Source organism: Eublepharis macularius, chromosome 8 (genome assembly GCF_028583425.1).
Source record: "Eublepharis macularius isolate TG4126 chromosome 8, MPM_Emac_v1.0, whole genome shotgun sequence".
In the NCBI taxonomy this organism is placed as follows: Eukaryota; Metazoa; Chordata; class Lepidosauria; order Squamata; family Eublepharidae; genus Eublepharis; species Eublepharis macularius.
Window position 1 is genome coordinate 65994434 of NC_072797.1, and position 22463 is coordinate 66016896.

At 41.0% G+C, this 22463-nt stretch overlaps 1 protein-coding gene across 1 annotated transcript in view; it reads left to right on the forward strand.

The window, feature by feature from the left end:
- Window positions 1–22463, forward strand: part of FER (FER tyrosine kinase) — a 245382-nt gene that overhangs the window by 54061 nt on the left and 168858 nt on the right. Inside the window, exon 11 of the mRNA XM_054986263.1 lies at window positions 2057–2080. Within this exon, the coding sequence (XP_054842238.1) occupies window positions 2057–2080 (24 nt within the window). The remainder of the gene's footprint in view (window positions 1–2056; window positions 2081–22463) is intronic.

The following is a 22463-nucleotide window of genomic DNA, read 5'->3' on the forward strand; positions in this document are numbered from 1 at the left end:
GTCATGCTCCACACTAGCATGGAGTTTCTGCCTAAGGTAGTCTCAAGATTTCACCTACAGCAAAAGGTGTTCCTCCCTTCCTTTTTTCCAACGCCCTCATCCCCAGGGGAACGAGCACTACACACATTGGATGTAAAGCGTGCTTTATTGTTTTATTTGCACCGCACCAAATGTTTCAGGAAGTCTCCTGCCCTGTTTGTGTGTTACTCTGGCCCTCGCAAGGGCTCACCTGCTTCTGCCCAGTCCATCTCTCGCTGGATTGTGTCTACGATTAAACTTTGCTATCGGCATGCTGGAGCCCAGTGTCCCTTGTTGGTTACCGCTCATTCCACTCGAGCGCAAGCTGCTTCTGCTGCCTTCCTGCGAGGAGTGCCGCTCCAGGACGTCTGCCAAGCTGCGACATGGTCCTCTGCAGACACTTTCATCCGGCATTACTCTGTGGATGTGCATGCACGACGTGACTCGGCTGTTGGCACAGCTGTCCTACAGTCCTTGTTCAAGTAGACACTCACACCCGCCCCCATTGGTGAGATGCTAGTTACTCTCCCAATGTGGGGCTGCACAGGAGGACGAAGACGATAAACAGGGTTTCTCACCTGTAACTGTTGATCGTCGAGTCTCTTCTGTGCAGACACACATTCCCTCCCGCCTGCCCCGCTGTGAGTGTTTCGTTAATTTAGTTTCTCCGGCGGCTCAGGTGAACTGAGGGAATGCCGGGGACGTTCGGATATATATGCATTCAAAATTGGCGGGAACACCGGCGCGCATGCGCGGTGGATCCGAACGTCCCCCTCACATCTCTGGAAGCTAGAAAAATCTTTTCCGCGGCTGGCCTGCGCCTGCGCAGTCCCAATGTGTGTCTGCACAGAAGAGACTCGACGATCAACAGTTACAGGTGAGAAACCCTGTTTTTACCATAGTTTGCTTTGTGGCAGATGTTTAAAGCATAGTTAGCAATGTTTGATGCATGTTTACAAACAGACTCAAAACTGTGGTTTAATATCCTGGTTTGTAACCACTCTTTAACCTATGATTTAGATGTTCGTACATAGTGTATAATCATTAATATGCCTGCATTAGGTTAATGTGTGAGTTGAGATATTATTTTGAGATTTATTTGTTGCTCTTCTGTTACCTGTGTCGTCTTTCATGACTTGCTTTCTTTCTGTCTTTTGGCAAAGTCCTAGCAGTTGTTACTTTAAAATTGCTCAATAATAACAATAATAAAGTCTTCAAAATCTTTGACTTTGCTGACTAAAGCTGCAGTATTTTCCATACTGTGTTCTGTGGCACTATAATGTGTTTCATCACAGGGGAAGGCACGCCAATGTTCTTAGTAGCTCCAGCTGCAGAATTCTCATATTCAAAGTAACACATGGAAAAAACTGTCAGCTTCTTGGACATTCTATTTCCTGTGTAACTGGGAGCCAAGCATGAAGGCTGAAACAACTGGCTGAATACTAGCTTGTTTGCTTAGCACAATGGGAACTATTCAGCAATATATTAAATATTACCAAATTCTTGTTATTCAGAATGGAATTAAATAGTTGGTACCTTGTGTTGCAAGAAGGGCCAAGGACAACCCTGTAAATATGTAGAGCAAATGACTGTGACTTCCTTGAAAAAATTAGTAAGCTATCCTAAGTTTCAGAGGTGATCTGAATAACCGCTGTGTCAATATTTGTAGGGTTTTGGACTTGGCAAGTGAAATAATCCTGATGCAGTTATGCTGAAGGAACTATGTTTTGTTTAAAATCGTTTTGGGATTCCAGTTTTCTGATGCACAGCTAGTTATTAACTAGTATTGGGGCAGGTTTTTTAAAATTGTAGTAGTTGAACTAAGTATATTTTGGCTCATTACTGGAATCTTATCATGGATCCCAAATGCAGCAAATGTTTGATATTTCCTGCAGTTGCAGGGAGTGAGGTGTGTACTTCATGTAAACATGAAGAGTGTACCTCTACTTCTAAATCCTTGTCAGTTCCTTCTAAATCATCTGTTCCTTCTAAAACTACATCAGCACCTAAAGCTCTTGCATCTCCTCTCCATTCACAGGAGAAACCGCCCACAAAAGTTAAGGTAAGAAATAAATTCTCAATGGATGTGCCATGAGGAAATGATTCACATCTTCAATAATTTATGGTAATTCTTCGAAAACCTGCAGTATCTTTTCTGTTTTCTAGTGAAACCAAGCTGCTGTTAATGATTCCATACTCTATTGTTAAGTAGTGGCCCAGGATAGGACTTGGTTTTAGATATCCTGGTGCTGGTAGTCATTCATGTTTGAGTCCTGTGTTGAGTCAAAAGAAAGATGATCAATTCTCAAAGTCCCCAAACTATCCAAAACTAAGGCTAATCACTTGCCAACCAGATAAATGTTCATTAATTGACTTCTAAGGTCTGTGTTGATATTGGAAGTAAAAATTCAGACCAGCTACTGGTTTGCACTTCTTTTGATTTAACTATGGGCATATTTCATTGCATGACTCCTTTTGTGGCAACTTGTGCTTCTGAAAATAATACTTTGTATTTTGAAATAGCTTTTAATTTTGTACTATCGCAGAAATGTTGGGGAAAAATATGTTGGAAAAGTCTGTAACTTCCCAGTTTGGGGTTATTTTTTCCAAACATAAGTGCTACATTAACTGATATCCTGAGTTAATTTATGATGGGGAAGTTGTAATTTTTTAATTGTTATAAATACACAAATAACAGATTTATACACACACACACACACACACACACACACACCTAAATTATCAATTACATTTTTTATCCACTTATAATCAGTACTCATATTATAGTACGCTATTCCTTTGTTATAGATATCATTTTCTACATAACATAATGTAGGAACCCAGCCAATCTATCTTAATTGGAAAGCGCCTTGATTTCTGTCGAGTAGCAGTTGTTGCAGTTGTTAAGAATGCAAACAAATATACCATCTGCTTGACAGAGGTCGTAAAGGTTATAAACCCATAGCCCTATGCTTCTGTAGCATTACAAGATACAATAGAGTTGCATTGTTAGGCCAAATAAATAACTTTAAACTCCCAATTTGCTATGTCTAGTCTTGTCATAGTTCCCTGATGCCTATCTCTTTTCCATCAGCTGGCTGCATCCTGACTTTTGTTCTTAGTAGTATTGTACATATGTGCACTGTACAGTTTAGAAAATCAAGATACCTGAAAGGGCATCCACAGTATATTAAGAAGTAAACAAGCCATTGGCTATGCCTGGAAAAATGATGTCACGGGAATAGTAAGTACAATTCATGAGATTGGGAAAGAGAAAAGATACTGATGATTCAGAATGGCTCTTTAATTATGGCTCCGTGGATGCCTCAGTATCAAGATGGTATAGGGGTTGTAAAGGCTACAAGAAGAAAAGGCAATGAATCTTGGTACAGACCAGTACTAGTAGATGTTTACCTGAGAGAAATTTTGCTCAACAGTTGCTGTGTTGAAAAACAATCATAATGCAGAACTTTAAAAAAAGTTCAAAGACATCTCTGTTGTGTTTGTTATTTATTTACATACTCTACCATATATACTGTTTGTTGAGTTTTTGCTAGAAGCAGAGTAGGACTGTTTGAGTAGCCTCTCTTCCTGGACAAGTAAGAATACATCAAAGCTACCAGTTCTGAGGTAGTGTTAACAATATTTTTAATTTTTTTTACAGTGATACTTACGGTGCACTTCACTGTGCATTGGTTCCTCCTTTTCATTGGAGAGAAATTTGTGTATGTGTGTTTGGGCTACCCTTCTAAAGAAGGCAGATTTGAATGAAAAGTCAGGAAAGTACAGACATTTACAATCCCCACCACCCCCAGTCAAGTTACTACAAGGATCTTTGATTTTTGGATCTTTGTTGGAAACTGCTTACATTATGGCTGGGTATTTGACCAGTCAAAAAGATTTGGTCAGTTGACTGAAGTATGATCAATTTTTGCTTTTCCAAGTATTGAATTTATTGGAGCAACAAAAAGATAATTGACTATTTTGATATTTGTGCTAATTCCAGCAAGCAAAGGGTAAAAGGACAGGTTCTTTGTTTACTCCTTTGCTCCCCCAAATCCCAAATGGAACAGAATTGGAGGAATCCCATTATCCCTATACATTTCTGGTTTTACTTTGTCTTCTTACACCAAATAAAAATTGAAATCGTATAATCTATTCCCAGTCAGGCTTTTGCTTTCAATGTCAAGGTAGGTTCCTGTTAGTCTGGTCATAGGTAGGAGCCCACATTTGACTACAAATTTGTAAATAGGATTTTGTGATACTCCCTTGAAATTAATATCTCATTTATATTTTGGAATGAGATGCTGAGTAAGGCATTCATAGCCTTGTCACTAGGAAAGTTTGTAAATGAAGTAGAAATTCAAAGAGCTAACATACACAAAGATGATAATTTAAAATCCTAGATTATATTCCTGTATTTTGTCTATAAAATAGCACATGCTACTTAAATGCTTTAATTGTTTAAAAACATTCAATTTGTATTGTCGAAGGCTTTCACGGCCGGAGAACAATGGTTGTTGTGGGTTTTCCGGGCTGTATTGCCGTGGTCTTGGCATTGTAGTTCCTGACGTTTCGCCAGCAGCTGGGGCTGGCATCTTCAGAGGTGTAGCACCAAAAGATAGAGATCTCTCACTGACCCACAACAACCAACATTCAATTTCTTTATGTAAGTGAACAATGGCATTATTAGCTCATTTAATTAATTATGTTGCTCATCAAGGATTTGCATTGACATTTGGTTTACAGTTTTAAAATTACAGACTTGATAGGAAATCACTGTTGTGAACACTTGGCATATAGACTTCAGTAAAAATAACTGTCATAGGCCTGTTGATCAAGTATTTATTTGTAGTTGTGTCAGACAGAATCGTCAGGCAGATTTCATTCAAATCTGCTCCCGACCTGAGTTTGATCCTGGTGGAAGCCAGGTTAAAATAGCCGGCTCAAGGTTGACTCAGCATTCCATCCTTCCGAGGTCGGTAAAATGAGTACCCAGTTTCCTGGGAGTAAAGTGTAGATGTCTGGGGAAGGCAATGTAAAACCACCCCATAAAAAGTTTGCCAGGAAAACATTGTGATGCGATGTCCCCCATGGGTTAGTAATGATTCGGTGCTTGCACAGGGGACTACCTTTACCTTTACCAGACAGAAATAGCCATCCTGTTTGTAATCTATCCAGACTGCGACTCTTTCTGTTTCAGCATATGAAAAGGTAAGATTTGTCCTTTAATACAGTTAATGCAAAACCAAAATTGGGTAAGAGTATTTTTTCTTCTCTATCTCACCAAAAGCTGATCAGGTTTAATTCCATCAGGCTTCTGCTTTATTGAGAGAAAGAATTTGCTGTATCTCTCCACATGAGTTTCTTAGCAGACAGTAGAGATACCAGACATACTTTACTTTTTACTTTAATGATACTGCTCATATAGCTTATTCGGCTCTGAGCAGATACCAGACATTAAAAATTCTTTAGAAATAACCTTTTTGCTTCTAAACACTGCAGAAAAACATTCACAGTGCATGTGGTAATTTTAGGTAGCTTGGAGGTATGATATTTGCAAAGGCATCTTAAATGGCTTTAGATTTTTCATGTTGAAAATGTAGTTTCAAAACTAGGCCTGGAGCTTATGGAATAGTTTTTTTCCCTAACATTCTTTTTTTGTGTGTATCACATTACATTACTAAATTTGGATACTTAATTATATATGTAGTAGAGCTAAATCATGGCAATTCTGAGATACAGGTTCTGGCAGGCTGTTACGGTCTGTGCATCGTATGCTGTGATTGGTTGAAGAATTGGTTTATTTATTTGGACAATCTCATGTTCTTTGGGGGCGAGAGGTAGTTGGCAGTTGTTTTGGTTTGTCTTATGCATTCATTTGGTATAATTTAGCACTATCTCTTTTGATGTTATAATGTTATGCTACTCTTGGGGATGGATCTGAGATTTTGAACGAGTATAGAGAGCTGGCCAAATCTTGCACCTTCCCTGATGCTATCCTGTCCTAGACTTTGTGCTGTTGGATTTTTACCACTCTTGTAACGTACTCTAGTTTAGATGCCTCACTGCCAGCGTGTCTTCAAGATACGGATTTACAGTGCAATCCTCTGCAGAATTAATCCAGTATTAATCTAAACCCGTTGATTGGAGTAACATACAAGATTGCACTATTAGTCAGCATCATACGGTCTCCAGCTGGTGTGGCAGAACAATAAGGTTGTGTTACAAGTTTGGGAATATTTATTCCTGTTGATTGATGATAGTGAAAAGAGTGCATGAAGATCTCTGAGTTTTGCCGGATGTAAAAGAAATTGTAAGTAAATTGTTAAAATGTCATTAAGTAAAGTGTTGAAGTTTGAAACAATATAAAGTTCATTGGAACACCCTTATTTACATGCTTGTAAACTTTCTCAAGAACTCCAAAATGTTGGCAGGCATTATTTTCTTTTGCAGAAGGCATACTGCAAAAAATATCTTTCAAAGGTTTTTGTTCTTTTGTATTCTTAATAATTCTAGTTTTAATGTCATGTCTATTTTCAGGATATTTATTTTAGTCTTCATGGTGCTGCACATATAAACCACTTTTCAGTAGATCAGAAGGTGATTTACAACAGTTTAAAAATAGAAACCATCTATATGAAATAGTAAAATGAATTAATAAAAATACAATTTTAAAACAACATAAAATAGTTCACATAAATACTAATTTGTATCAGTCACATATCCCTTCTCATTGATGAGGTATTCATTTTCTTTTTTGTATTTTTTTTCTACTCTTAGAAGCTGTATGTTTTGGCAAGCAGTTTCTTTGATTTTGAAGCTGCAATTTTTAAAAGAAGCAAACAGTTGCCTATTGGGAACATAGTCTTCTCAACATCCTGGATGTGTTTGGTATCTGTGTGTGAGTGAATGCCGTATGGGCACTTCTTGAAAAACTGTTCTGCTTTTTCATAATATTGGAATAAATTTGGGAATATGCCATTGAAGTTGGGTGAGTTAGTATTAAGACAGACACCAGCTTCTAGTGATGGCACTAGCCTAGAAAATCCTGAACCATTATGAGTGAAGCCCAATTATCCAAGCCCAGATTTGAACCAGTCTCATAATGAGATCACCTTTTCCAGTCTTCTCTTTTCCATAAGGAATAAGAGGTCAGAACTGACAGCATGATGGTATAGGCTTCATATTTAAGAGTGGATGCCTTTGTTGTGCATCTGGTAATGTTAGGAAATAATGGAATTGTAAATCCCAGTATTGCATGGTACTAAAGTCTGAGTTTAATAGCAATAAAAAATAGACATTCCATCATCACTAGCAATCTTGAATACTCTGTGACTATCTAGACCTTAAAGGTGATATCTCCATCTTTTCAGCTGGATAGCTGTATTGGTCTGCAGAAGAAAAACATGATTTAGCATCTTAAAAACCAACAAGGTTTTCAGGATATAACTCTCAAGAGTCAAAGCTCCCTTGATCAGATACCATCTCCATCTTTGTTTCCAGTCTTCCTCACCTACGTCTGTTGCCACCAAACTTCCCTGTCACTGGTTCTCCATTAACTGCTGCAAAACAATTTGGGGAAAGAGAGGAAATGGCTGGGAAGACTAACATTGAGCACTCCCAGATTCATAATGTCCAGCATTTTAAGCTGGTAAAGAACTGTCAGAAAACTCCCAAAGTTTCTCTTAAGAGAATTTGGAAAGAATAAGCCAATTACAAACCAAGTGTGGGGTAGAAAGCTCACCCATTACTACTTACCTTGAAAGCATAGTCTAAATTTTGTATGGCTTTGGAAAATAAGCATACTATTTCATTTTAAATTTTAAAGTATACGAAGTACTTGACGGAACATACTCTTTGGAAACATCAAGCCTATATTCTTTGCTACAGAATATGTGAGCCTTACACCGTCAGTTATCTTTAGAAACTGGCATGAAGTCATGAGTCCATGACATAAAAGGAGATGGTGGAACACATTGTCAAGTATAGGTTAAATTAGGAATCCTAAATTGCAGAGCAAAAGAGTCAGAAGCATGGATTCAAAAGTTAAAGACAAGTGGTCAGTGTTCCAGGCTTGAACTGTTGTAAAAGGGAAAGTACATTTAAAATGCTAATAGATGCAGTAAAACACCAGTGGCCACTTCTAATAGGCAGATACTTTTGGTGGTAGCAATTTGCTAGGGACAAGAGGGTGCTTCCCCCCAGCATTCCAAAGAGCTCTTTGTTAGGCAGATATTTTTGTCTCATCAGTTCTTCTGTAATTTGGCACCTGTGGTCTGTCTCAACATAAGGGAGCTTCATATGTTCAAGAATATTCTGCATGAGATATCACTGTGAATGTGGGTTGGGATGGGTTTCCTAAAATGCTAGGGGAAGTCATATGTTTCATTTTATATTAGGTAATTGGTCAAAATTTAACCTGCAATATGCTTGGAATTCCATGCTACATAGCTTTTAGCGGGTGAGGGAAGATGCTTCTGCTTTATATGTAAGTTTTACTTTGCACTTTTCCATGAATGACTTTCTTTGTTGGCTTCATTGTGTTCACCAAGTGATGGTTTCTCATACAGAGTGTTTTAAGCACCCTGGTTGGCTCAAGCTTGTTTCTGAATGTTATCATACTTGCTGTATTTAACTTAGGATTTCATGCTGCTTGCTTCTTGAGCTGAAATCATATGTGATAGACTCTTGATTAATCTGATTTTCATATTGTAAAGCTTTTCTCATGTATGTCACCCACATTTTGTACATCCAAGTGTTTCACTTGCTTACAGCTTTAACAACACACAAAATTTAGCTTGATATTTTCAAACGTTTTTCAATGGCCTTAATGCAATTAATGCCAATTACTTTGAGACTTTAATAGTAAGAAAATTAGAATTTTTCCACTGATACTTTCTCCACATTTTCAGTTTGAAAGAAAACTAATAAAGCTTTCTAGGGAAAAGATACACCATCCTTTTTGCTAAGTAGCTAAATTATAACAATTGTCCTAGTTGATATTATGTTTTGGCACATACATTAATTATCATTTATTTAGTGCTCTTATATACTGCCCTTTTGGTCTCAAAATACCTCCAAGATGGCTAACAACTTAAAATCCAGAACTATAAACAATGAATTTATTAAAATATCAAATTTAGAACAGCATATATACCATCTGGCACTATACAGCAAGCTGGTGCTGCCTCTAAGTTTAGCTCCAGAATAGAAATGTCTCCAACTTACTATAGCAGACTTTCAGTATGTGTGCTCTCACTTCCTGAGAAAGCTCCAGAATTTGAGGCAGCTGCTGAAAAACCATTCCCACTGTCAGGTTCTGTGTCTGGTGCATTGGAGCCTGAGGGCGGCAGGCCCTCCAGGTTTGGCCCATGAGTCAGTCCGGACTGGGATAGGCCTCAGAATTGGAGGGAGGAGGGGGGTTTACAGCACCCACTGCCCACTGACTGGGGCTTGTCTGGCTGGGGCAGGGTTGTCATGGCCTTGGTGCCAGCTGGAGAGCTCGCCTGGCTTCCTGCCGCTGCTTCGCCTAGCTCCCGAGGTCGAGGAGAGCGCGACATGACCCTCTTGGTGGGGCATGCTGCAGAGGGCATCTGGGCGGTGGCCCTGCCTGGTTTCTGGGGCGGAAGAATGCCTGGCGCGGCCCTCCTGGCCTGGTGTGTTGTAGCTGGTGCCTGAATGGTGGCCCATGCTCAGATGTCCTTGCCGTGCTCTGCCGCCATTGAAGGAGCCTGCTGCCAACCAGTTCTGTCTGGGATGGCTCCTGTTGTGGCAGCGTCCCCCTCTGCTGACCAGCTGTTGGCTGCACCAGCTTCGCTCTCTTCAGGGGCTCTGACAGGCCTAGGCTGCCTTCCGGCCCACAGCAGAAGTAAGTCCAGGGGAGGCAGGGCCACCGGCCCCGGACACTCACAAATCCTACTTAACCTAATTTCTGATAATCTGGTTCCCATAGGCACTTTTGATCTTGGAGTGCAGGCAGTCTGATGCGGGTTGAGGAGGCAGCCCTTCAGGTACTCTGGAACTAAGATGAAAGAGCTCTAAATGAGGACATCAACACCTTGAACAGTCCAGAAACAAATGAGTAGTCTTTACTACTGGCACTGGTTTTATATGTACATATCAGTAAATACTCCTGCTGTTCTGTTCTGTATCAATTGAAATGTCTAAAACATCTTCAAAGGAAACTTTATGTAAAGCAAATTATAGTAGTCCATCCCAGTTGTTGTTAAAGCACACCTGAACGTGGCCAGGTCTGGCTCCTGGTGTGGAGGTGTGCCTGGCATAGTCCTCCTGGCATAGACATGAAGGTAATCTAGGTAATCAAGATGGTCCAGATCACCTTAGACTCCTCAGTTATCTAGCAACAAGGAGCTATTCAATACCCTACCTGTGTGTTTCTTCAGGGAGAGTACAGCCCAGCTAGAACAGGCTCAGCACTTGATACCAAATCAGCTTCCAATCCACAGTACTCCATTTTTGTTTGAGTATTCACTCTCATCCAGTCGTTCTCTATGTCCAGATACAGATTCAGATTTTTTACTAGTTCCCTAGAATTATGTGGAAACTAGAGCCAGCAAGCAATTTGTTAGTATATTGATTTCACTTTGGCCCAGAGCTACAAATTATTTTTCTACTAAATGTTCAATTAATTTAGGGTACCAGATGGAACTTTGTGATACCCCATAAGCCAGTGACTGTAGTGCAGAACAGAAGCCCCCCAGCTAGATGGTGTGAAGGGGGGGCTGTGTTGGGATTTATTTCTCAAGACATTTTTCAGTTTTTTCCAATGGAAAGTTTCATTATTTAAAACAATTAGCAAAATTAAATGAGAATTCCTGTGTGCATAGTAGATACATACAGTGCATTACCAAGGATATATTTAAATATGATTATTTTTGTCCACAATTCAATAGTGAAATATCCTAAATATTATAGCTATTTAAGAATTCAGTGTTATGAAGATTCACCTGATACATAAGTATACTGCTAGTCTTGTGATGACTGAAACTACTTTTGTACAAGTATCACACTTCTTTTATTTACTACAAACTGTTGTTTCAACTGTTTTAGCTCTTCTAATTCTAGAGAGTACCAGAATTATGGTGAGAGCTAGCATGGTGTAGTGGGAATGTTGGACTACGATTTGGGAGGCTCTGGTTCAAATCCCCACTCTGCCATGAAAGCTTGCTGAGTGACCTGGGGCCAGTTATGTATAGAGATGTGCACAGGAAAAAAATCGGCAAATTTGGGTTTGGTAGTACTGAACTGGAAAAAAGTAAGGCATTCCCCAAATACCAAATTCATTCTCCAGTTTGGTTTGGTAATACAAAGCAAATTTGGTAAAATTCGGCCATTGTTTCCTATGGGAAAGTCAGTTTGGGTATATCTGGTAGCCTGGGGTGGGCCATTTTTTGAGCAAATTTTTCCAAATTCGCAGGGGACCTACCCCTAACTGCCCTCTAATGACCCCCCACATTTCAAAAAGATTGGACACCGGGGGCCACTTTATGCTCCCCAAAAGGTGCCCCCAGCCCCTTCCAATCTCCTTTATTCGCTATGGGAAAATTATGGGGGCTGTCCAGGGGAGACGTACTCATGAAAGTACGCCCAAACACAACTAGGTAATTTGAGCTAAACTGAACCAAGCACCCCAGCAAACACCCGCTCTACCAGAAAAACAACAACTCTGAACCAACAACAGTTAAATACCAAGCCACAGTTATGGCAACAAAAACACTATGCAAAAAACAGCGAACACTATAAAGAAACAGCACCCCAAGCACCAATATCAGGGGAAAACAGCCCCCCTCCACCAAAGAAAAATTAGCAAAAGCAGAGGAGAATTTAATGAAAGTAACTGGAACAGTAAAACACCCAAAACAAATCACCCACAACAGAATAAAAAAAAAAGAAAAAAACGCCAGAAGAACAAGCAGCAAAATGAACAGTAAATATAATGAACTTTAAACCAAATACCCTCCCCCCCAAAAAGCAGTTCTTAAAATGCAAACTAAAAAAACCCCTTTCCCCTCCCCCGCACCCTATTCTTCTCAGATACCAGGCCAACCCCCTCCCTCCCAAAAGAGAAAAAACCCAATGAGTCTAATGACTCTCAAACTGTGCAGCAGCAGAAGTCCTCCAGGTGCAACACGTCTCAGCAGGCAGCAGCAGGAATCCAGTCAATCCAGGTCAGGATCCAGTCGCGTTCCAAAGCAGGCCAAACTCCTAGACCACAGAGAAAGAGCCAACAGCTCACAGCAGCAAGCAAGCAGTGTCTCTAGATTTCTAGGCCAAATCAAAATGGAGGCTGCTCTGAGATAAGCCTGCCTAATTTAACTCCTTGCAGGGCAGTTTAAAAAATGTACTCTCTTTCTTGAGAATCTCATTGGCTAGAGAAGGAGAGCTCCTGCAGGGATTGGCCACTCACTCCCCCTCCTTTCCCCCTTCTCCCTCTCTTCAGCTTCTGCTTCATTCCCCTCTCCCCCCCCCATCTAGTTAAAACAGGCAGGAATCAGTATTTCTTTGCTGTTCTTTAGCAAAGGAACAGCCCAACAATCATTTTCGAAGTTTACCAAATTTTACTGAATAAATTCAGTAAACTTAAATTCAGTATTACCAAATTTGATCCAGTAACCCCTTTTATGTTTAGTAATACCGAATTTCACCAAATCAGGTAACATTCAGTATTTCTGACCGAATACAGATCCCAAATTGCACACCCCTAGTTACATATACTCAACCTAATGTACTTCACAGGACAAAATGAGAACATTCTGAGGACAAAATGGAGAAGGGCAGAATTTTGTAAGCCACTTTTGGTCCCATTGGGGAGATAAGTGGAGTATAAATGATTGAGACCTCAGTGTATAGGAGCAGTTGTATCTGTTGCACAAATAGCCTCTCAGTTCTTCAGCAGTATAAACTCTTTAGTGCTGATGTTGGAAATTCCACCAGAACTTTCAGGAAGCCACTGGATCCATCTTTCTCCAGGGGTTGGCCATTCTGATAGTCCTCTATCCCTGAAGGGGTTCTGGGTCTCTCTTAGGTTAAAACACCAGATGATGATCTTGTTAGAGCGAGTGTTAAACTACGCTGCGGAATTAAACGCCGAGCTGGTCAGAGAGGCAAAAGCTTTATTTGAGGAAGTTACATACTTGAGGGAAAGGGGGAGAGATAGATCCTAGCTATCTGACTACATCTTGCAGAGACAGAGAAGAAGTGTGGCAGGAGAGAGAAGAAGCAGGATATTGCCCTGTTTAGCCCAATAGGAGACAAGACAAGGAAATGACCCCCAGGAAACAAGAGAGGTGCTACTCTCACTGTCCTAACTAAGTGATCCTTGCTGCCCCCTGCGTGGTAGGCTCTTCTTACTTCTTGCTGCTGCAGTACACCAGACATTGTTATTTCTAACACCCCTTCTCAATGTCTAGTGTACAAAGTCCACAAAGTTCAGTCTTTCTCGTAGACTTTGAAATTTCTCTTTGGCAAGTGGCTTGGTGAGGATGTCTGCTGTCATTTCTTCTGTAGGGCAGTACTGTAGCTCAACAAGCCCTTCTTCTTGCATATTTCTCACAATGTGATTCTTTATGTCAATGTGCTTGGTTCTTGATCCAATTCTTTCTGTATTTGCAAGCTTTATGCAAGATTGATTATCTTCAAAGAGTTGTATAGGTTTGGGTTCATTTATCCCAAAGTCTTCTAATAGTTGTAGAATCCACTTGAGTTCTTGGCATGCTTCTGCTGCTGATATGTATTCAGCTTCTGTAGTTGATGCCGCTACTAGGTCTTGCTTTCTGCTTGTCCAACTGATTGCTCCTCCACCATAAAAGAATACTCGTCCACTGGTAGACTTTCTGTCTGTGATGTCTTCTGCCCAGTCAGCATCCATGAATCCCACTAGTCTGGGATTGTCGCTTGCTGGTAGCTTGAGCTTCAGTTGTGCAGTACCTCTCAGGTATCTTGCCAGTCTTTTGACTGCTTACCAGTCATTCACACTTGGTGATGCACTTTTCAATTAAATTCACTGCGCCTTCAGAGCAATCCAGCATATACAGGCCATCCTCTAATGTGCCTTGTGCAATTAATTCACCATCATTGCTAATAAAACATTTCTCTCCTTTGAATACAGTCTCAATTCCTCTTTTGGCCATTGCAGAAACCGATATTAAATTAGATTTAAGTTCAGGTACGTATAGACAATCAGTGATCTGCACTTCTCTAGTTTGGCCACTGGGTAGTGCACAACATGCAGATACGGTCCCTTGTCCCCGAGCTGTTAAAGCCTCTCCATTTGCTGTATACAATTTGTCGTGGCTTTCTTTCATCTCATTAAAAAACTTCTCTTGATTGCAAAGATGGTTAGTACATGCACTGTCAATTGCCCATTTGCATATGCTTTGATCATTTTTACCAACATTTAAACAATTCTTATCAGATCTGCTTTTCCTTTGACCATCGGCATTAGGTGACTTAATGGCTGCATTAGCATTCCTAAAGCCTTTTGTTCCCGTGCCTCGTGGCGGCGGCTTGCTAACTCTCTGTGAATCACGAAACCAACAGTCTTCCTTTAAATGTCCTTTCTTTCTGCAGATGCTGCAGGAGAAATCACTTCTTGAACTGACTCTTAAAGCTAGCTCTCTTGGCTCACTTATATGATCCAGTTTGCTAAAACTTTCCTCTTGCAGTCTTGCAAGTACATAGTTTAAGCTTAAATTTTCTCTCATTTCCAAAACATGTACAATGCTTGCATAAGATTGAGGAAGACTAGACAGCAAAATTATAGCTAGATCCTCATCCTGGATCTCCTTTCCAAGGGATCTTAATTTCTGTGTTAATTCCATGAAATTTGCAATATGATCTTTCAGTTTTTCCTGAGGCTTCATCTCAATCCGATACAATTGCCTCATTAGCAAAATTTTAGTTTTAATTGATTCTTGACGGTTTATTTCTAGAAGAGACGTCCACATTTGTCTAGAAGTGGGCTCATGAATTACTCTTATCAATTGTTTATCACTTAAAGCATTAATGATAATAGATCTTGCCTTATTGTCATGCTTGACCCATTTGGCTTCCTTCTGAGGATCTCCAGTCGGTTTTTCATCTGTTATTGCAGACCAGACGTCCAGTTGAATAAGATGGGCTTTTATTCTTTCTGCCCAAAGATCATAGTTCCTCTCGTCGCCTAGTCGGTCGATCTGGAACCCCTGCTGTGCACTGTAGGAGTCAGCCATCTTTCCTCTATTGTTTGCCTTCTGTGCTTTAGCCTGCGGCTACAGCAGAACTTTTATTGCTCTCTCTTAACTTCAGCTTGCGTTAATTGCCTCTGTGGCCCATTACCCTGTTAGAGCGAGTGTTAAACTACGCTGCGGAATTAAACGCCGAGCTGGTCAGAGAGGCAAAAGCTTTATTTGAGGAAGTTACATACTTGAGGGAAAGGGGGAGAGATAGATCCTAGCTATCTGACTACATCTTGCAGAGACAGAGAAGAAGTGTGGCAGGAGAGAGAAGAAGCAGGATATTGCCCTGTTTAGCCCAATAGGAGACAAGACAAGGAAATGACCCCCAGGAAACAAGAGAGGTGCTACTCTCACTGTCCTAACTAAGTGATCCTTGCTGCCCCCTGCGTGGTAGGCTCTTCTTACTTCTTGCTGCTGCAGTACACCAGACATTGTTATTTCTAACAGATCTGACCAATTAAGTTAATTTCTATTTGCATATCAAATGATTTATGCCTTGCACAGGACTTCAGGTCAAGGATAGTGCTAGCTATATGCATAGGACCAATTATTAAATAACAGAGCTAGAGATGTAAAATTTCCAGAAATTTTGAAGCCATGGGGGAAAAATTGCTATCTGAGCACATGTACCTTAATTTTTGTTGTAGGTTAAGAAAGAGCTTAGTTCTCAATGCAACTTTCAGAGTTTTCCTCAGAGGATTTGGGGTAGTTTCTGCCCCACCTTTCCCCCCACTCCAGCAAGGTAGGGTGATAAACTACTGTTACCCAATCTGTGGACATATGTGTTACAGTGGTTTGATGGAGAGAGGAAAAAGTCAACTACAGTGGAGGAATGTAACTTAGGGTGAAATTACTGAGGGGCATTTCTGATGATACCCAGATTCTAATCTTGGAATATTAATCCCAAGGAATATTAATTACATGATTTCATTGCATTTTAATAAACTGATCTTGGATATATCCTTGGATTTGAATAGATGGACAACCCTAAATTTGTAGTTATGAGATAAAGTTAAATACATTCAAAATGATGATTATACCTCGAATTAGGTACGTTATGTGTGCAATCCCCTTTTATATATCTTGTAGATATGTTCATAAAGTTAATACTTTGTTGGAAATTTAGGTGCGGTTCATCATCACCCAAGATTTCTTTAAAGAGGACGCAACTTTCAATTAATTTGGTTTTGGTTTTGGAATTTGGTTTTTCCAGAGCTTAATGCTTATCATCAGGCATATTTGTTATTGAGATTGTTCCTCTCAGTTGGAGTATCCATCTTTGGCTTTCTTGGAACCAGTTTTTAAGTGGAATGCATTAGAGTCTAAAATGGATTTTGGTCTTCCAACAATCTCTGCAGCTAGAGAAGTTTGGCGCATAATGTCACGACAATATCAATTTGTGTTCTCACGTGCTGAACTAACATTATGGTCAAATCTAAATTTAAAAATTGGGAATAAATATTTCTTATGTAAGGCTTTGACAGATGAGGGAATTTTTAATTTAGATCAATTGAGAGTAATGCTGTTGAGTTCTTGTCATTTTTCCAGCTGAGGCCTAAATATGGTTTGCTAACTTCAGCTGAATCAAATATATGGAGAAGGCTGAGAGTTATTAGTTGTTTTAGTCACGCAGCATTCTCTAGGAGCAGCACCCGACGCTTTTTTGAGTGGAGTTTAAATGGGAGCTTCTGAATACTGAGAATTATGTCGGTGTGATAACCATCTTTGAAAAAGACTCGGAAACAGGAAACCCCCCCCCCAATGAACCGGTCGGCCTGTTAGATGGTCTTATCCAACCTGCACGTGTCTGGACCTATACTTGAATTCTGACCCTATTTACTTCTTGAGAAAATTCCAAGAATACTGATGGACTTCAGAAATAATAATTGTTCATAGGTGATACCATCATGACTGCACTAGCACTTTATGTATAGGTCTATACTATATATGAAGACTATGTGTATTGATGATGTATTTAAATGGCAATTGGAATTAGGAAATAACAGCAAGAACACTTCTGTAATTTTTTCTAAGTCTTTATTTCATCAGGATTCCATGATTGTTGTTCATAACTTCTGCTGAATGGCAATATTTACAAAGTGCAGCATTTGTTGGTGTCCAAATATGGTCCGGCAGCTTTTAGTGATTCAGAATCTCTCCCACTTTTGGAGAGTCTTATTGAATCAATACAGAAAATGGTAAGCTGCAGTACTGCCACCCAAGCTCTGCTAACGACCTGAGTTCAATCCTGGCGGAAGCTGGGTTCAACTAGCTGGCTCAAGGTTGACTCAGCCTTCCATCTTTCCAAGGTCGGTAAAATGAGTACCCAGTTTCTGGGGGTAAAGTGTAGATGACTGGGGAAGGCAATGGCAGACCACCCCGTAAAAAGTCTGCCAAGAAAACATCGTGATGCGATGTCCCCCCATGGGTCAGTAATGACCCAGTCAGTACAAAAGGACAACAGAAGGTATGCAACATTTGAGAAGCGATGAAAGGTCTGTGTGCCTCTCATGGAGGTTAGATATCCTTCTAGGTGCAGAAATGTATCTTGGATTTAAATGCCGTATATGTCTACAGCATGCCTACCTTGTCATTAAAAGCATTTCACTCATTGTAAAAGAGAAAATATTCAATAGCAGCTTTTTCAGTACTCCCCTAAACAGAAAAAGGCTTGGGGGGGGCGGGGTTGGAACATAACTCCCTCAACTTTTTCCATTTTTCCTCCTCAGGACTTCACATTTCTAAACAGGTACTCAGTGTGGATGTTGATAACCCCTAGAACTATAAACCTGGGCCTAGGCCATTTTGATGAGCTCAAATGGGGGAACTGGGAATCAATTGGATGACTGATATGCAAACAGTCCTTAATTCGTCTTGATCTCACGATTTTGGACATCAAATCTTGATGGGTTATGGCAGCACCTCACTCCTGACCTAGGGTTGCCAAGTCCTCTTACCCTCCTGGTGGGAGGAAGGGACACAGCACTTATTTTTATCCTACTGTTCGTGTGTGCATGCTCCTCGAGTAGCACAATGACTTTACTTCCATGAAGTAACGTCATCACATAGGGCCTGGGAGCACTCCCTTGCTTTGCAGTGGGCTGATATGGGCTCAGTTCAGACCGTTTGGAGCCCAAATCAGCCTGGTGCAAAGCATAGGAGTACCCTTGAAATGGTGTAATGACATCATTCCTGGGAGTGACATTGTTGCCCAGCCCCTGGAATGTGCCTGGGAGGCCTGTTCCCCTGCCTTTCCCCCTTGCTTGCCAGGTGAGTGGTGGCAGGGGGGAGAGGGGGGGTTCTCTGCCCTTACCAGGAAACCTGGCAGCCCTACCCTGACCACTATGTCTTGTCTGCTGATCTATCAAGAAATCTGCTGGACACAGTTATGATAATGCAATTCCTCTTGTCTTTGCATGCCAGTTCTTGCTGTAGCTGATCTTCACAACAGCTGTTGTCTTTGTAATCTTTGGGGTTTTTTTACAGCTTCACTTTTTACCATTTGAAGATACTGAAGCAGATAAATTTAATAATTGAAATGTATGTATTTCAGTAGTTCTTGGCCAACTGCTTTTGGAAGAATTATGTGCCTCATTACAGGCAGGTGGTTACTATCGATTTTGTGAAGTGTTGTCTTTGGGGATAAAATATTATAAATCAAGGGATTACTTGAATGAATTTGTAGGATACCTAGTTAAGATGCACAAATGGATTCTCATCCCTTTCCCTTGCCTTGATATGAGAAGCAGTCTGCTGATACCCAATATTCCCACCCACCTCTATTACCCAAAACATATGAATAGTAGCAAAATTTTGAGATAAAGGTAAAATTATGCCTTTTATGCAATGCCAACAAGAAATTGAATAAAAAATTCTGAAGTGTACAGCCCTAATAGCAGTTACTCATCTTTCTAGCACACAGCAGTTGAAGAAACCAGAACCTCCCACCTGAGCTTGATTGGACTGAGAAAGTTTGGGGTTTTATAAATGGTAACAAACTATTGCAAAAGTCAACAAAAGAGACCAAAAAAGGATTGTTTAATGGATGATGTCCTTTATTGCCCTTTGGAACAAAATCCTCTGAATTGGAAGGAGGGGAACAAATGCAAGACAACATGTTTTCAATGGTGTTATAATGATTGTTTACTAGGGACATAAACTAGCAATGTAATGAGGTGAGTGGAATAGGGAGGGGAATAGGTATTGGTAACAGTTACAGGTTTCTTCTTTTTACGGTTTAATAAATGAAAAATAAACAGTTGAAAAAATGCTGTGTCAAGATAAATTTGTTTTGCAGAAGTTCATAAAAACAAGCTGTCTTGGATATTTTTTGTTATTGTTTGTTACTAAAATGAGCATTTTTTAAAGTGGGGGTAAAATGCAAAGGAGGCATTTGGGATATATTGAAGTTGCTTTTGCCAAGAAGCAGGATATAAATCTTAGAAGTACAATAATTAAGGAATAACTTTATTATAATAGTGCATATAAAAGCAGCATTTCATTTTGATAATAGTTATGACTGCAAGGAGCGTTAATGCTTGTCAATAGGACAAGGACAGCAACTGTACTGAAAACATTCATGCAACTGATAGTGTATGATGCAGTCTGTTCTACTGTTTTGTTGCTTTTCTTTCCTGTTGGAAGCTATTGTATGCTTCACTGGGTTTATGCATACCTGAAAATACTTAGTTTGAGAAGAAAAATGCTTAAACATTTGATTCCATCACAGCTAATCTGCCCTCTCCACCATTTTGAGTTGCCAGATGGGGTCTGGAATAATACTAGACCCCAGAAAGAGGTTGGGGGGGTCACTGCAGGAAATGATGTCATCGTGCCGACCCCCACTTCTGGGTGCCACTCCTGGGCAGTGCTGTGCAGCTGCAGGACAGGAGGGGGAAAGAGAAGGAGTGAGGTGTCCGGTTTGGGGGGAACATTTTCCCCAGACAGTTCCCCAAATACTGTACTGTCTGGGTGAAAACTAGACACCTGGCAACCCTATCCATTTTTAAGCTGCTTATTTAGAGATACATTTTATTTAGGGAGTTGTTTATATGATGTACAGTCTATCTTTAAATACAACTATTTGACTATTATTGAATAACATCAAAAATAATAATATAAATTTATGTTACTCCATGGGTCTGTGAAACCACAGATGTTTGTACGAGTCTGTTATAACTGTCCAGAGTTTTATCTCTCTCTCTCTTTCGCTCTCTCTCTTCAATTTATATTCCGCCCTCCCCGCACCAGCAGGCTCAAGGCAGATTACAGCGAACATACAATCTAAAATTACATTAAACAGTTAATACAGTTTAAAAACTGTAAAACATTCAAAATTATAGATTTAAAATAGATATACATATACCTATACATAGTGGCACAATAATCCAACTGACCACCCTTTAACCATCTCTAGAGCATCTTAGCAGGTAATATTTAATAGATGGGGGGTGTTACTAATAGGGAGGCATGTTCTGTATTCAGCCGGTCAGGAGGCACTCCTAGCATCGCCCATTCACCTGGCCCATGCACCTGGCGGAACAGCTCCGTCTTACAGACCTGGTGGAAAGATAACAAATCCTGCCGGGGCTTGGTCTCATTAGACAGTGCGTCCCGCAGACTGGGGCCAGGACCGAGAAGGCCTGGTTGATGCCAGGCAGGCCTCCCTGGGGCCAGGGACTTTTAACAGGTGTTTATTACTAGAATGAAAAGTCCTCTAGGGTTCATATGGGGAGAGGCGGTCCCGCAGATACACCAGTCCCAGTCCACATAGGATTTTATAGGTTAATACCAAAACCTTGAACCTGATTCGGTACTCCAGCAGTAACCAATGCAGCTGATGCAATACCGGTGTTATATGTGCACACATTGGCATTCCAGTGATGATACGTGCCACCGCGTTCTCCACCAGCTGTAACCACCAGATCAGGTTCAGGGGAAGCTCTGCGTAGAATGCGTTACAGTAGTCTAACCTAGAGGTGACCATTGCCTGGCCCACTGTAGTTAAGTCGTGGGATGAAAGATACAGGGCAAGCTGCCTGGTCTGTCGAAGGTGGAAAAAAGAGGACCTGGCAACCATAGTGACCTGGGCCTCCATTGTCAGGGAGGCATCCGGATCATCCCCAGGCTCCTAACTCTCGGAGCTGATGTAAGCACTGCCCCATTGAGTGTAGGGAACTGGGGTCCCGAATCCACGTTTCTGCGACTCAGGTACAGGATCTCCGTCTTCTCAGTGTTTAGTTTCAGCCGACTTTGCCTCAACCATCCGGCTGTGGCTTCAAAAGCACGCTCCAGGACATCCAGGGCCGATCCACACCGGCCGCCTATCAACAGATATAGCTGGGTGTCGTCCGCATATTGGTGACACCCGACCCGAAACTTCACACCAGCTGGGTGAGGGGGCGCATATAGATTTTAAACAGTAATGGGGACAGTATTGCCCTCTGCGGCACACCACATATTAGTGGCCAACGGGACGATAACTTCTACCTTAGTGCCACTTTCTGTCCCTGACCATGAAGAAAAGAGACTAGCCACTGTAGTGCTGTCCCTTAAATTCCCACATCAGTGAGGTGGTGGGTCAGAAGATCATAATCAACCATATCAGACCCTGCTGAAAGATCTAATAAAATCAATAACACTGATCCACCTTGATCCAGATGTCTACGAAGATCGTCCGGAGGGCAACCAGCAATATCTCCACCCCGTGGCTTGGGCAAAAACTGGACTGGAACGGATCTAGGGCCGAGGTCTCCTTCAGGAAGCTCTACAGTTGTTTCTCTGCTGCCTGCTCAATCAGCTTCCCCAGAAACGTGAAGTTGAAGACCGGGCGATAACTGAGCGGGTCGGCGGGATCTAATGATGGTTTCTTTAAATGGAGCCTCACCACAGCCTCCTTTAGTGCCCTGAGGAAAACCCCAGAGCCCAGGAACAAGTTAACAATGGCCTTCAGGGAATCCCGTAATCCGTCGACACTGGCTTTCACCAGCCATGACAGACACAGGTCCAGGAGGCATGTGGTAGGCCTCACTACCCACAGAATCCTGTCCACCTCTTCCCCGGAAAGAGGGCTGAAGTGATCGAATATCAGCCCCAAAGATGGCCAAGGGGCCTCTAGTTCATGTATTGTATCAACTGTGACCGGTAAATTGCAGTGGAGAGACAAGATTTTATCAGCAAAAAAACTCACAAAAGCCTCACAGCTTA